The 16,917-nt window shown below is 42.5% G+C and overlaps 1 protein-coding gene across 3 annotated transcripts in view; it reads left to right on the plus strand.

Moving 5' to 3' along the window:
* ZFYVE26 (zinc finger FYVE-type containing 26) overlaps positions 1-16,917 on the plus strand; it is a 123,020-nt gene that overhangs the window by 61,728 nt on the left and 44,375 nt on the right. For 2 of the 3 annotated variants that reach the window (XM_068253348.1, XM_068253349.1), the window contains exons 24-26: positions 3,020-3,196; positions 4,746-4,992; positions 9,237-9,338. In XM_068253348.1, coding sequence (XP_068109449.1) covers positions 3,020-3,196; positions 4,746-4,992; positions 9,237-9,338 — 526 coding nt within the window. The remainder of the gene's footprint in view (positions 1-3,019; positions 3,197-4,745; positions 4,993-9,236; positions 9,339-16,917) is intronic. The other variant, XM_068253350.1, reaches the window with a different exon arrangement.

Genomic DNA, 16,917 nt, shown 5'->3' on the forward strand with positions numbered 1-16,917 from the left:
ACTGGCTATACTGGCTATACTGGCTATACTGGCTATACTGGCTATACTGGCTATACTGGCTATACTGGCTATACTGGCTATACTGGCTATACTGGCTATACTGGCTATACTGGCTATACTGGCTATACTGGCTATACTGGCTATACTGGCTATACTGGCTATACTGGCTATACTGGCTATACTGGCTATACTGGCTATACTGGCTATACTGGCTATACTGGCTATACTGGGGCACTATACTGGCTATACTGGGGCACTATACTGGCTATACTGGGGCGCTATACTGGCTATACTGGGGCACTATACTGGCTATACTGGGGCACTATACTGGCTATACTGGCTATACTGGGGCACTATACTGGCTATACTGGCTATACTGGGGCACTATACTGGCTATACTGGCTATACTGGGGCACTATACTGGCTATACTGGCTATACTGGGGCACTATACTGGCTATACTGGCTATACTGGGGCACTATACTGGCTATACTGGCTATACTGGGGCACTATACTGGCTATACTGGGGCACTATACTGGCTATACTGGGGCACTATACTGGCTATACTGGGGCACTATACTGGCTATACTGGGGCACTATACTGGCTATACTGGGGCACTATACTGGCTATACTGGGGCACTATACTGGCTATACTGGCTATCCTGGGACACCAGGGCTGTGGAGTCGGTCCAAAAATCCACCGACTCCGACTCCTCAGTTTAGGATTCCTCCGACTCCGACTTCTCGACTCCGACTCCTCTAATTTGCATATTACAATTTTGTTGAATAAAAGTATGTAACATGAAATTCGTCTCTTAACTGCCAACGCTTAGGAATTTTACAAGACAACTGAAGTGAGAAGGATATGTAGACTACTATATTTATTCCCTTTAGACTAAAACTAGTCCTTGGTAAGAGTACTTGTGAAAGGTACAGACCGGAACAAAGAACATCTATCAAGCCCTAGGCATTGTAACTGTGGGTACATGTAAGAATGATGTGCAGGTACTCTGCAGGGGAATGAGGAGATTCCTCCTCTATTACACATTCTTCATGCACAATCTGAACAAGGTTTATGGGTGACAGACAACACCTCTGTGTTCAATGTGCACAGCATTCTCAGTGGATTCCCTGCAGCTCTGTGGGGAGTGCATATGTAGAGTATAGTACTACTGTGTAAAAAAGTAAACCTGAGACAGATGAAATTAAAGTTTTTTTTTTTTTTTTGTTTTTTTTTATACATACCTGGGGCTTCCTCCAGCCGCCTTCAGGATAATCAGTCCCTCGTTGTCCTCCTCCACCACCTGGATCTTCTGCTATGAGTCCAGGTACTTGAGCCAGTCGGGCGTAGTGCGCATGCACACACTCCGCCGCCAGGAGCATACTACACCTGTGCAGCACTATTGCGCAGGTGCAGAATGTTCCTGGCTGTGGGAGCGGCATGCGGCCGGAAAGCGCTGACTCGCTGAATTACCAGGACTCATAGCAGAAGATCTGGGTGGTGGAGGACAGCGAGGCACTGATTAGCCTGAAGGGGGCTGGAGGAAGCCCCAGGTATGTATAAAACTTTACTTTTCATCCGTCTCAGGTACCCTTTAATTTGTAGTCACCAAACCAAATTTTAACAAAATTTCAAATTATTTGATTTCATCAGCAAAGGGAGTGCATACATTTGCATAAATCAGCATCAGTGCAGAATTATTTCCATCTCATTGACCATCTCGATTAGTGACACAGCTACACATCAGGCTTTATTCTTACAGCATAGATGTTATTTAGTATATATAAGAGATTCCTGTGTACACATCATATATACAGTCACAATCAGATATGTATATTTGACCTTAAAAATACGGGGACTGCTTTATTGAAGCAGCACAAGTAACTAATTTTGATTGGTTTATTTCATTTTTGTGGACTAAGCACAGCTATTACTGTATATATACATTATTTTTAATGACTATTATCTGAGAAATAGAACATTTTATCATATTTTCTATTTTAATTACAGTTACAAATTCGTTAGGAGTCGGAGTCGGTGCATTTTTTTTCCGACTCCAGGCACCCAAAATTGCCCGACTCCACGACTCCGACTCCACGACTCCGACTCCACAGCCCTGTGGGACACTATACTGGGGCGCTATCCTGGGGCACTATACTGGCGCGCTATCCTGGGGCACTATACTGGCTATCCTGGGGCACTATACTGGCTATACTGGGGCAACTATGCTAGTTATGCAGCCGCACCCCAGCCCCCCCCCCCATAGCCTGCTGCGCACGGCACTGTCCACTAGGTTGCGCAAACACCAGCCCGCCCCCCCCCCCCCCCCGATTCCTTGCCCCCCCCCCCCCCCCCCCCCCCCCCCCCACCGGCCGTTCCCCGGAGAAAAATTTGGTCAGAAAGTGTTCCCCGGGCCGGAAAAGGTTGGGAACCACTGGCCTAGCAAACATCTGCAATACTCAGCCTTGAACTGTCACCGATGGGATAGTGTCCTGATTCCTGGCATTTTTCTCCACACTCCAGAAGTTGCAATGTCCTGCACCATACTGTCATCACTACTGTCCCCTTCATAGCATAGTACATGATGCTCGGCTGTAACCTAGCAGAACGTCAGTCCAGAGCTCTGTCCCATACTGTAGCTTGAGGGATTGTCTCATTCCCTACAGATGAGACCTTTAGATTGTGTACACAGCTTGTACTGCCAATATGCATCTGTAAACCATACACTACAGAGGAAACCATAAACTACAGAGGAAAAGCAATAAACAGCCAACAATGGGGATTAAGAGGAAAATTGGAAAGAACTGACACTTCCCGTTCATTGAACTGACAAAGGAGAAAGGAGTTTGTCAGATCATAACATTGTGTTCTTGTTTAAGTGACTTTCCCCCCCCCCCCCCCCCTGACTTGCACTATTTCTATTTATGTGTTGGAGTGGGGGGCGAAAGTTAGAAAAAACTGGGACGCTGTTCATACTTTTAGAGTAGTAATGCTATCTTATTGTGTTTCATCTGTAGCTGTTGAAGAGAATTGATGACCAGGAGCTGCAGCACTCAGTTGTTGAGCAGGCGCTGCTCCAGAACCCCTGCATATTCGCAGTACATTTTCTGGCTGAGTACCTGCTTGCCCATTTTCAGAAGAATCTTTTGGACATGCGCTACTATGAAGTAAGAAACACCTACATGGGATCTAAGGTAAGCTTTTATATAAACTACATGCTGAAACCAAGTTTTTGTTTCGTTATTAAAATACATCCTAAAAACCTTAAGCCGCATTCACTGAGTTCTGTATACAGATAAGGTATTCACATAGCAGCATTTTGAAATTTTCCTCTCGCATATCCCACCAGAGACGTGCTCTAGGACAGGGGTCCCCAAACGTTTTGGGTCGAGGGCAGGGTCAACATACTTCAGACTGCTGGGGGGCCGGGACATACATAAAATGATGTAGAAGTCTTTGCGAGCCAGGCAGTGAAGCATACCTAGGTGACAACCTGCAGTCCAATTGGACAACAATGTCACCTGATGTGGAATTTGATTGGAAACCAGCGAGTTACTGCTTCCTGGCTTCCATGTGGATGGGTGGTGCCAGCACTGCTATTATAAATGCGGACCACCAATATTTAAAGATGAAGCTGACTGCATCTATAAGTAATACATTTTGTGTGGGGGCCGCTGGCCTTAGTTTGAGGACCACTGCTCTAGGAGATCCCATCACTCTGCTCTAGGAGATCCCGTGTGGCTTTTTCACATTAATATTTATTTCAGCCCCCTCCCAGGCAATGTTCACATTGTGCCCTGCACATATTGCAGGGAAAACCAACAACTTTGTCCTCCGTTTGAACATTGCAGTTGGGAGCCTTTGTGTAGTTATTCAATTGATGCACCTATAAGTGGGGGTATAATCAATGAAGGGCTCCTATTCCATTAAGTGGGATTTCACTGTAAATCGTGCTATAAGGCAAGGGTGATCACAAAGTAGTTTATCAGTGGAGATGGTTAGAGTATTATTCTGCAGCTATTCCTGGTCAGGCGAGCTACCGAGTATGCAACACAGAAGCCTTGGTGGTTTTTTGTTTTTTAGGATTTCCATACATGGTAATGAAATCTTTTCCCCTAAAGGTTATCATAGTGGGGCTAATATTTTAGAGCAGAGAGGAAGTTCTGAATTCAGTTCCCCTTTAAAGTGAACCAGAGACGAAGCACCCTTGTGTATTTTACCATAGAAATCAGTGGGAACATTAGAGAAAACATTTACCATGCTCTCTGTTCCATCCTCACTGCTAAAAGTGTCTGTTATCTAGCTGAGATAAGAATCCCGGACTGAGCATTGATTCTGGCTTTGCTATAATGACTCAGCTATAATGATTCCTGAGCAAAGCCAGCAGGGGGCAGGCTTGGACTTGAAGACAGCAAAGAACACAGTCTCAGCTATAATTATTCTGTAGCAAAGCCAGACCGACTGCTTAGTCGGGATTCTTATCTTAGAGGTGATAACAGGCAAATTAAACAGAGAACAATGTAACAAAGAGCAGATTAGGTGTTTACTGTCATGTTCCCACTGATTTATAAGGTAAAATACATGAGGTTGCTTCATCTCTGGTTCTCTTTAAGTGTTACTTTTTATTTTATTTTTTTCATCTAGTTGTGATTGAACGCGGATTACAGCAGGCATGGTTGGTCTACTGAATAGCTTGTTTTATGATCTTCTCATCCTGGTGAATACCATTGTGTTTGTACACAGGTGTTGCTGGCACTTCCAGAGGCTGCGCATGAGGACTACGAGCATCTCATCTCCAGCCCTCTGCTATTGCTGGAGCAGCTGCTGATGAACATGAAGATAGACTGGGTTTCCACCGCAGTTCACACTTTGCAGAATCTGGTAAATGAGCAGGAGTCCACCTTTTCAACTGAAGATGTGGACACCTTGCTCTGCATCTATGCAGGAAAAGCTTTGGATATTCCATTTTCTTTCCGTGAAAAAAGAACTGGTAAGTCCTTCCTCTTATTGATTATACTTTGGTTCGGGTGTTGGCTACTTATTCTGCATTTATTTTGGCTGTGCAGCTTGGGTCTGCAGTGCTTTTGTAAAAGAGCTCCTGTCTGCTTGCTGGTGACTCTGTCTGGTAACCTGGTGTCTTGTGGTTGCAGTGTCCTTCAGTATTGTCTGCCTGCATATTGCACCTCTCATAAAATATAATCTGTGTGTGACTGCTGGTCCGCCAGTACTTTCTGTGCTTTCTGTGTGCCAGCTTGTGCTTTGGGTTCTGCCTATGGTCCTGTGCACTTAGTCCAAGCTTTGCTTTGTACCATGTAGTACTGACCCTGTCCTGCAAATCCTTGCTGTATTCGGTGCATTGTAATACAGCATTTTTATGCTTGGCTGTCTTGTAAACTATCTGTTGCCTTCATGCCACTGGTGTGTCTTGCCTTTGCTGTTTAGTTTTATTTGTGATTTAGTATTGTCACCATTTGTGCTTTTCGCATCACCATTTTGCCACTGTGCTCACATGTGCTTCAGTAGACTCACATTCCCAGCCTTTGTATTTAGTATCTTCTGCATGGCCAAATACCCAATAAATCGGATTTCTTATCCAGAAAGGATTCCTGTATGAAGATGTCATATAGCTGTTAAGGTAGCCATTAGGGATGTTCAATGAGATGCAAATTCTTCTGAAATTATGCAAGTTTTAATGCAAATGTATGCGGTTTGAAAGCTGCATACATTTGTAAATTTGCAACAACTCTGAAGAATTTGCATATCTATGATCACTCTAGTAGCCATACATCCTAGCGATATTGCATCAACAGTATTGGGCAGTCAACGACCGTGTGGTTGATCTAAAGTCAATCAGCTAGTGACCCACACCCTACAAGTGATATCCTATGCAATTCATCTACTCTTGTCATTCTGGACAATGTTGTGCCTCCATGCTTTGAAAGCAATAAATTGATTCTTTGTTGATTTGAAATAATGTGAGCATTAGCCGATTACTTTATAATTGACCCATAACTTCCATCCTGCTGGACCGAAAAATCAACATGATACACCCAGATATCTGTAAATTATGGTCCATTGTGCATACTGGAACACTTGGTTCTCTCTCAATTTGATAATGTCATTGAATCAGGTGGTCGATCAGGCCGCCAAATCGCTAGATTGTATGGCCACCTTTTACATGTTATCTGTTCAGAAACGCAAGATCACTTCTGACATTACCCATAGATATCCAACCTGCCTCTAAACAAGTGGCAAAGAACTTTCCACAAACATGCTAACTCTGATCGTCCAATAAGCATGCTTATTCTGAACAGATATGTGTATACAGATTGGATGGCAACGTGCACACTGACTTCTCTACATGGGTAAACCAAATTGATCAGCTGGTACTCTTTCCCCAAACTAAAGATTGGTTGCTTCAGGGGGGACATGCAGAATTTACGGTCACCCAGCATGAACTTTTGTTGGCTTTGGTTTCATAAATGCTCCTCCTCCTTTCTTTCAAAGCAACTTTTTACAAACTTGGAAAATACAGAAGTGATTACATGGTACAGAAATGCACAGCTAGAAGTTATCCTCTCTGAACACCGCATGTCAAATACTCAGTACTTCCAGAACCTAAAAGTTAGGAGATTTCTGCATTTAAGAGTTCCACCATTAAGCACACAGTTACAAGCTACCGCCTTGCAAAACCGTAGTATATTCACTATCCAGGAAGAAATCCTTCATGCATAGTTAATAATCTCAAACTCCCTAGAAGATAAAAACTCCTAGCCATACACTGTTCAAGACTTTGTTTTCACTGTGCCCAATTATGCTTTTCACATCTTTACAAAATTGACTAGATTTGTCGGTTGATCCGTTTTTTTGTTTGTTTGATAAAATTGTTTAGACAAGTCAAACAAAAATCTAACCATTAGTTCATCAGTATCATGACTGTCCATCTTTAAATAGGTTGGAATCTGGCAAACTTTGTGAATCCAACTATGTTGCTTTGCCAAACTCGCAGTATTCCTCTACAGATGTGCTTAATTAACATAATAGCAGCAGCTCTCGTAGTGTCACCATCCTTTATAGACGAGATAAAAATGACTGAAAATATGTAACTTAAAACTGTTGGATACACGTTCTCAATAGCTGACACTTCCTCCCAGATCTCAGTGCAGTAAAAAGGATACATTCACCCTTTCTAATTAACGTTTCTGTAGTACTTTTCTCCTGCTTGACTCAAAGTGCTTTTTAAAGCTGCAGCCCTAAGGGCTCTTTCACATCAGAGCTTGCGTTGGAGAACGCTCAAAGCATACGTTTTGTTGTATGCCTTTTACTGCGTTTTGATATGCGTTGCACTGCAGTGAGTGTGCGTTTTTAATCCGTTTTCAATGCGTTACTGCACATAGAAAAACGCAGGTAATTTTTTTTTCTTTTAGTTGTCAACTTTCTACATTGTTCCTCTGTTGCATTCTGGGACTGATTGCCTGCGTTAACGGATTAAAAACGCGCATAGTGTGCGTTTTACATTGACTAACATTGTAACGCATAAAGCTAGCGTTGGCCAAAAAACTGCGCCTGGGTGCAGTGGAACGCAACGCACAAAAAGGCTGCGTTATATGTGAAAGCTAAAATGAAAGTCTATGGACTTTCATTTCACCTTGGGTAACGCAAACTTTATCCTTTGCGTTGAAACGCAGAAAATCTGCCCTAATGTGAAAGAGCCCTAAGGACATGCTCAGTAGGCCACCCTGAAGTTAAGGCAGTGTTTCTCTACTCAGCCTGCCCTCAAGGAACCCCAAAAGTGCATGTTTTGCAAAAACCCACAAAGGTAGTTACTGAGCTCTGCTGAGACACCAATTACCTCACCTATAAATGTTTGTGGTTTTCTGCAAAACAAGTACTGTTGGGGGGGGGGGAGAGATTCCTTGAGGACAGAGTTGAGAAACACTGGGTTAGGGAGTCTTGCCCAAGAGCTCCTTACTGAATAGGTAATGGCCCTAGGCAGGATTCAAACTGTGGTCTTCTAGTAAATTAACCAGTCACTTTAGGGTGTTATAATATTACCAAGAAAGCAGGGAATCTATTTATAGAAATGTTTGCCCAAGTCTAGTGCCTGGCATCTCCAGCTTACGGGTGGTTAAGGGAGTGGGAACACAAAAGTGAAAGCATAAATGGGCTTCAAGAAGAAACTTTCTATGGAACTACTGATTATGACATGCTATATTCACCGCAGATAACTTCTATGTATTTTTTTTTCACCGAGACCAGTGTATTTAACCCATGAAAACAAGGTTAAGCTAACCATGCAGTGTAAATCCTTATACACTTGCCAAACTAAACTCTGCAGAGGCAGCCAGCCAGGGTCCTCTCTGTTGAAAATTTTGCGTTGTCTAAAGGCCTGAAGTGCTGAATCATTTGAGCAAAGACTTTGCTCCTCTACTAACCCCACACTCTTATGCATCCTGGTGTCCCTCCTGCCTACTCCATAGCAACAGAATGCCTCAGTGGATTGTTGACTAGCGACACATCTTCAGCACTTGGCCTCAAATTGTTGGCCAGGTGTTCGAGTAGAAATCTCTATGGACAAGTGTTGTGCATACGCAAGCACATTTAAATGAATGGTACATCTGGTCAATATTTAATTTCTGCATGATATGCTTTACTTATCTACCACCAGCAGAAACTAGACAAGATTTGACGACTTGTCTGAAATAGATGGCACCACTGCTGACTTTGTACTGCCCAATGTACAAAGTGATGCCAGCTGTCAATCGTCGTCATAGCTCCCACCTCCGGCGTTCATGCACTTCCGCCGTCAACAATCTAAAAAATGGACATATCTAATCAATATTTGGTGGATATCAGATGTGCCCTAGCTATTCATTGATGATTTTGCTAGATTTTATGTTTTCAGCAAATCTAGAGTCTGGTCTCCTTTCAAAAATTGTTCCATATACTGTATGGCTACAGTTACTGAACTTTTTTTTTACCTTTTAAGCATTAACCTATTACCTGCACAATCACCTCTTAAAACCTTTTGTTTTACCTGTCCAGTACCTCCTCATCTTCTGCTTTCCACCATCCATCACCACCAATCACGACCATCCTGTGTAATTGTTCACCTTGCTGTTGTACACTGAGGTGCCTTTTTACCTCTTGCTTGGCCTGCTGCAGCTGTTTCCCTGTCTCACTAATACAGAACGTTCAGCATGTGCATTGATATGCTATCTACCATTTCTCCAGATTCTGTGACTCGAATTCCAGAAAGCAGCATCCAATCAGCAGATATAGAAACAGTGCTTTCGTCCTCACCAGCTGACCAGCCATCTCCTTCACCTTTCACTGGTAAGGAATGGAGGAGCAGTCATTATGGTTTCATTTCAGATTGAGCATTATTTTAGGGTTTTTTTTTACTTGTCGAAATTCTAGCTCTATCAATAACGCACATTCATTGTCTCCCTACACAAATCAAACTCGCTGTAGAATTCAAATCACTGTGAATTATACCATTTGTCTTTCTTTTAACATCATACAGACTAATTCTTGAGTTGAACACTTTGATTTACATCAACTTGCTTGTTGTGAGCAGTGTTGCCACTAGAAACCATGCGATGATGACCTCTCTCTAGGATAGTGGTCTAGAAACCTCGGAGGAATCAAAAGAAAATGTCATGAAACTCATGTTTTCTCCTAGGCGATAATTTTTATCTTCTCCGTTAGAATAACTTTTAAGCACTCTGCAATTGAAGACGTACTCAAATAGGTGAGATGGTGCTGTCAGAATTACTGGTGGCTTAAAAGGCATTTGACTGATTAGGTGTGAAATTATCACCTAGGAGAAAAAGGCAGTTGAAGGGCTACTGAGTGTAATATTTTGGGAACGACTAAAATTGTACACTCCCAACCTTTAGTTACTTATAAAGTGACCACTAAAGAAGGTATTAAGAGAGTTGCCAGTCAGGTTGCTGAAACAGAGTTGGTCACATTCATAAAAAAAGTTGGTCACATTCCTAACTGTAGTGGGAATGCTAAGGGCCTGTTTCCACTACACGCAGATTGGATGCAGAAAAACTGACTCCAATGAATGCTTATGGGCCTGTTTCCACTAAACGTGATTTTTCTGATGCAGATTTTCCTATAGGCATTCATTGGAGTCAGTTTTTCTGCATCCATTCTGCATCCAATCTGCGTGTAGTGGAAACGGGCCCTAAGTGTTTAGTAAAACGAATTGGTGATCATAGCGGCTGCAAGTGGTTTTCCTCATCTCTAAAGCAAAGGACTCTGATACGCCACATGCTGTGTCTGAGGCAGGTCCAACTGCAGCAATTGCACAAATTGTGTCAAATGCTATAAAAGTCTGAACAACCACTTCCATTCATTCAAATGGAAAAGCAGTTGATCTCTTTACAAATGTGGCATTCAGCAGCTGAAAAAAAAATCAACGTGTTTGTGTGAACTGGCCCTTACAGACCAGGAAAATGGTGCCTGAGGGCCCTTTTCCACCAGGGCTGGCTGAATCGTTTGCGCTGGCTGAATCGTAAAAACGCAAACCGCTAGCGATTTTACAATCGCTACGGTTTGCTTTTTAACATAGGAATCGCGGTAGGTCATTTCCACTACCGCGATTCGTTTTTGTCGAACGCGCGGCGGAGCGATATTTGCCGCGATTTTGCTATGCAGTGCATAGCATAGCAAAATCGCGGCCGCGAACGTCGGGGAATCGCCGCTAATTGCGATTCAGCAATCGCTAGCGTTCAGCGTGAACGCTAGCGATTGCTAGTGGAAAAGGGCCCTGAAGGCTGACTACTTCCATTTACTTTGCTTGAAGCACTTGCTTTCTTTGTATGAGCAGCTAGGAGTGGAGAACTTTATTGTGTGGGTTTAACCTTAGAAATTGCTCTTTTCCACTGAAAATGTTTTCTCTATTCACACTGCATGATTGTAAAGTAATTGTCGCTGATTCAGGTGGGTTTCACAGTGTGATTGTGCTTGTGATTTTCCAATAGTGCGAAGAAAGTGAAATTTATTTGAATTGATACATAGCAAGACAATCGCATAGCACCATTATGTTAATCACAGTGCTTTTGCAATCCCAAGAAATTGGATTGATGTAGTCAGTGAAAAAGAGGGTCCCAAGACAGCCTTTTTGCTTATAGGACAATTGAAGCAAGAGGTATATGGAGGTTGCTATATTTATTTCCTTTCAAGCAATACCAGTTACCTGGCTATCCGGCTAATCCTCTGCCTCTAATACTTTTAGCCATAGATCCTGAACAAGTATGCAGATCAGTTGTTTCTGACATTGTCAAATCTGACAAGATTCTCTGCATGCTTGTTTCTGGTCTGATTTAGACACTACTGCAGTCAAATAGACCAGCAGGGCTGCCAGGCAACTGGTATTGTTTAAAAGGAAATAAATGTGGCAGCCTCCATGTGTTTCTCACCTCATGTGTCCTTTAAGCGTTCTAAAGCGAGTGGGGAGCCCTTTAGAGTGCCTCTGCATTTTCACTTTGTTGTCTAATTGCATTGACTGACTAGCAACAGCACCCATACATTTGCCCCTGCTCCAAGGCTGAATTATGGTGTGGTTTGGAGGGGGCTGACAGGTGCTGTAGTGGGACACTCATGCTGAACTCCATGTGCAGCAGGATCCAAAAGTGGCCTCTGCATCCTAGTTTGCAAAACAATGCAGAGAAGATAAGGGCCCATTCACACTGGGGATCGCAAAATGCTGGAGATTATCACTAGCTGTGATTATTTTTTTCTTTTTGCAGTAAATGTGTAGTTTTTGCTGTACATTTTTGCAATTTTTGAGCAATACTGATTAGCACTTTTTTTAAACATTGCGGTCGCTAAAAAAATGGCAGAAGTACTGCACACACCACATTTGCGTTTACCATGAATTGCTGACGATCGCAGCAGTGAGATCGCTGACATATACTTTACATTACACTAGCACTTTGAAAAGTGCTAGTGATCATCGGTGATCCCGTGGTAAAGTCACGCTAATTGCACCAGTGTGAATGGGCCTTAGAGCTCATAATTTAGCCTTACTACTTTGTAGTGAAAAAAGCACACAGATTTTTTTATTTTATTATTTTTTTTTGTATTTATACTTCATTGTTCTATACAGTGATGTGAAAAACTATTTGCCTCCTTACTGATTTCTTATTCTTTTGCATGTTTGTCACACTTAAATGTTTCTGCTCATCAAAAACCGTTAACTATTAGTCAAAGATAACATAATTGAACACAAAATGCAGTTTTAAATGATGGTTTTTATTATTTAGTGAGAAAAAAAAAAACTCCAAACCTACATGGCCCTGTGTGAAAAAGAAATTGCCCCCTGAACCTAATAACTGGTTTGGCCACCCCTAGCAGCAATAACTGCAATCAAGCGTTTGCGATAACTTGCAACGAGTCTTTTACAGCGCTCTGGAGGAATTTTGGCCCACTCATCTTTGCAGAATTGTTGTAATTCAGCTTTATTTGAGGGTTTTCTAGCATGAACTGCCTTTTTAAGGTCATGCCACAACATCTCAATAGGATTCAGGTCAGGACTTTGACTAGGCCACTCCAAAGTCTTTATTTTGTTTCTCTTCAGCCATTCAGAGGTGGATTTGCTGGTGTTTTGGGTCATTGTCCTGCTGCAGCACCCAAGATCCCTTCAGCTTGAGTTGACAAACAGATGGCCGGACATTCTCCTTCAGGATTTTTTGGTAGACAGTAGAATTCATGGTTCCATCTATCACAGCAAGCCTTCCAGGTCCTGAAGCAGCAAAACAACCCCAGACCATCACACTACCACCACCATATTTTACTGTTGGTATGATGTTCTTTTGCTGAAATGCTGTGGTACTTCTACGCCAGATGTAACGGGACACGCACCTTCCAAAAAGTTCAGCTTTTGTCTCGTCGATCCACAAGGTATTTTCCCCAAAGTCTTGGCAATCATTGAGACGTTTTTTAGCAAAATTGAGACGAGCCTTAATGTTGTTTTTGCTTAAAAGTGGGTTGCGTCTTTGATATCTTCCATGCAGGCCGTTTTTGCCCAGTCTCTTTCTTATGGTGAAGTCGTGAACACTGACCTTAATTGAGGCAAGTGAGGCCTGCAGTTCTTTAGATGTTGTCCTGGGGTCGTTTGTGGCCTCTCGGATGAGTTTTCTCTGCGCTCTTGGGGTAATTTTGGTCGGCCGCCCACTCCTGGGAAGGTTGATCACTGTTCCATGTTTTTGCCATTTGTGGATAATGGCTCTCACTGTGGTTTGCTGGAGTCCCAAAGCTTTAGAAATGGCTTTATAACCTTTACCAGACTGATAGATCTCAATTACTTTTGTTCTCATTTGTTCCTGAATTTCTTTGGATCTTGGCATGATGTCTAGCTTTTGAGGTGCTTTTGATCTACTTCTCTGTGTCAGATAGCTCCTTAAGTGATTTCTTGATTGAAACAGGTGTGGCAGTAATCAGGCCTGGGGGTGACTACAGAAATTGAACTCAGGTGTGATAAACCACAGTTAAGTTATTTTTTTTTTAACAAGAGGTGCAATCACTTTTTCACACAGGGCCATCTAGATTTGGAGTTTTTTTTTTTCTCACTAAATAATAAAAACCATCATTTAAAACTGCATTTTGTGTTCAATTATGTTATCTTTGACTAATAGTTAACGGTTTTTGATGAGCAGAAACATTTAAGTGTGACAAACATGCAAAAGAATAAGAAATCAGGAAGGGGGCAAATAGTTTTCACATCACTGTATATACGGTAATCTTTTGATCAAAAATTCAGTTTACTTCTACTTGAGTGTGTTGAAAAGTTCTGTTGCACAGAAGCCATGAGTATTTATTGTCGTAGCTGAGAGAATAACCTTTCTTTATTTGCCTTTTACTTTAGTACATGATCATGTTTGTACGAAGCAATAATTCTACACAATTATGTGGAGATGGAGGTATAGGTTATGAGCTTGATGAGCTGTTGCTTGATAACTGTGGAAGAGGTTTTTATATATTTATATTTGTGTGTGTGTGTTCAGCTGCATTGTGATACCTGAACAGGTTTGGTGACTATCATGAGGAGTATGTATGGTGAATATTATGGGAATGTATAAGAGGATTCTGTAGATTGGACAAGCCATAACCTTGTGGTTTTATCGCTCCTGCTACTAGATTTTGGGTTTTGAGTAATTCTGTTTTTACTGCATTTCATAGTTCTGTTTTTTTGTCTGTCCTGTGAAATTTTGTCTGCCTGTAACACCAGCCCAGATGTGTAATGGGTTGAAAGTATTACCTAAGGTGGCCATTATAACAAATAACTGATACTTTTTGGATTATCTGTAAAGCAAGCTGCTTCTGATGTAATTCCTGTTTGTGTGTAGTGTTTAAATACTTAAAATTATGTTGATGATTTGAAGGAAAACTATTATGAGAGGGATATGGAGGCCGTCCTATTTATTTCCTTTTAAACAATACCAGTTTCCTGGCAGCCCTGCTAATTGGCTGCAGTAATGTCTGAATCAAACCAGAAACAAGCATGCAGCAAATCTTTTTTCAGACCTGACAACGTCAGGAACGCCTGATCTCATGCATGCTTGTTCAGGGTCTATGGCTAAAAGTATTAAAGGCGGAGGATCAATGGGATAGGCAGACAACTGGTATTTATTAAAAGGAAATAAATGTGGCAGCCTCCATGTCCCTCTCATTACAGTTGTCCTTTAACATAAGGGCTCTTTCACATCAGAGCTTGCGTTGGAGAACGCTCAAAGCATACGTTTTGTTGTATGCGTTTTAATGTGTTTTGATATGCGTTGCACTGCAGGGAGTGTGCGTTTTTAATCCGTTTTCAATGCGTTACTGCACATAGAAAAACGCAGGTAATTTTTTTTCTTTTAGTTTTCAACTTTCTACATTGTTCCTCTGTTGCATTCTGGGACTGATTGCCTGCGTTAACGGATCAAAAACGCGCATAGTGTGCGTTTTACATTGACTAACATTGTAACGCATAAAGCCAGCGTTGGCCGAAAAACTGCGCCTGGGTGCAGTGTAACGCAACGCACAAAAAGGCTGCGTTATATGTGAAAGCTAAAATGAAAGTCTATGGACTTTCATTTCACCTTGGGTAACGCAAACTTTATCCTTTGCGTTGAAACGCAGAAAATCTGCCCTAATGTGAAAGAGCCCTTAGAGCATGCCTGAATTGCAGTGTTCTTGTCTTGTACTTTTCATAAGTGGAAAATGTAGTGTTAACTGAAACCTTTTATTGGCTGAGTAGATTTCCTTTGAAACTGTTCAGATTTCTTCATCAGGCATAGTGTAACAAATGAACTTCATGTTTTCATGTTTCATATGCATAGAAACAGGAAATTCTGTGTACTTCATTAAGAACCAAAGAAATTGTGGCACTCACCAATTCAGGAGTGTCAGTGGCAAACAATCTTAGGCTCCGTTCACACTGCACGCGTTTCCAGCCGCGTTTTGAAAATGCGTGCAGGTGGCCGACACGCACATCAGACATTGCATAGAGTGCAATGTCTGATGTTCACACTGCATGCGTTCCGGACCTGTGCGGTCCGGGAACGCATGCTGCACGCATTTTTTTGTAAAAACGCATGGCTGTCCCATTCACTTTTCAGTGATGGGATCAGCCAGGCAACGCACACAAACGCGGATGGCGTGCATTCGTACGCGTTGCGGTCTGCACGCGTTCCACACGAATGGCCATCCGCGTTTGTGATGTGAACGGGGCCTAACTCCCTCCAGCCTTGGTAGCTCAACTCTTGTCTTGTCGGGTGGTCTTTCAGAAAAAGTCAGGCATGTGGTAAAGGGAAGGAGAAACATGTGCCATCTGGATTAACAAAACTGCTGCAGCAATCAGAAGTATGCAAATCCATACACCAGTGGATAGGGCTGGCTGTGGGTAATATGCTGATGCTCAGAGGCTGCTGAAGATGGTGTTATGAGGAGTGTGTGCAGGGGCACAAGGGACTGTGCACAGCGGCTGTTTTGCATCCTGGATACTTGTTCACATGGAGTCCAGGTCCTGGGCTCCCACACATAACTTAAATCTGATTCACATTATGGATAATGTAGTGAACACCTATGCAGGCATATAATCTGTATTGTCTGTAGGGACTATTTCCCCTAGTTCTGCATCAGCTCTGCATCCTGAATCCGCAAGAAGTAGAAAAGGGCCCTCATTTTTCTGCATCAGAAAAATCCTGTTTAGTGGAACTGGGCCCATAGGCATTAATTGGAGTCAGTTTTTCTGCATCCAGAATCAAATCCGCGTGTAGTGGAAGCAGGCAAGGATGAAATGCAAAACCATACCCCCTATTCTGCAGGAGTAATTGGCTACTTGTAGCAAGAACCAGTTATGCACTGTCATGTTCCACCTATCCTTCACCCAGGGCTATCTTTTGGAGAGGTTGTGGCCATTAAAATGGAAAAAAATCTGGACACCCATACTTATGGCCTGTGCAGGGTGAAGATGGAACCTGGTGGTCCATTTGTTGGGGGGGGGGGGAATAGTTCATTAGCAGTTAAGCCATTCAACTTGAAAACCCTTTCCTATCATTTGGGGAGATGTATCACTTGTCAGTGTGCTGTCTAAGTAAAATGTTGTAATCATCATCTAGTGTGTGCTGTGCTGTGGAAACTCCCTGTACTGTTACAGGGGCATTACATAGCTGTGAAAAGTTAAAATAAGATGAACTTTTCTTGGTGAACATCTTTCAGTGACTTGCTGCACCAATGTTTTCTTTTCAAGAGCTTTGCGACAGTCTATGTACTTTTGTGATATTGGCTTTTCTGTTTCTAGATTTGCTCATAAGGGCCCGTTCAGACTACAAAATACGGACCGCAACACATGCGGACCGCAACGCGTACGAACGCACGCATGTCCGCGTTCGTATGCGTTGCGTGGCTGATCCCA

Source organism: Hyperolius riggenbachi, chromosome 9 (genome assembly GCF_040937935.1).
Source record: "Hyperolius riggenbachi isolate aHypRig1 chromosome 9, aHypRig1.pri, whole genome shotgun sequence".
NCBI classification, from domain to species: Eukaryota; Metazoa; Chordata; class Amphibia; order Anura; family Hyperoliidae; genus Hyperolius; species Hyperolius riggenbachi.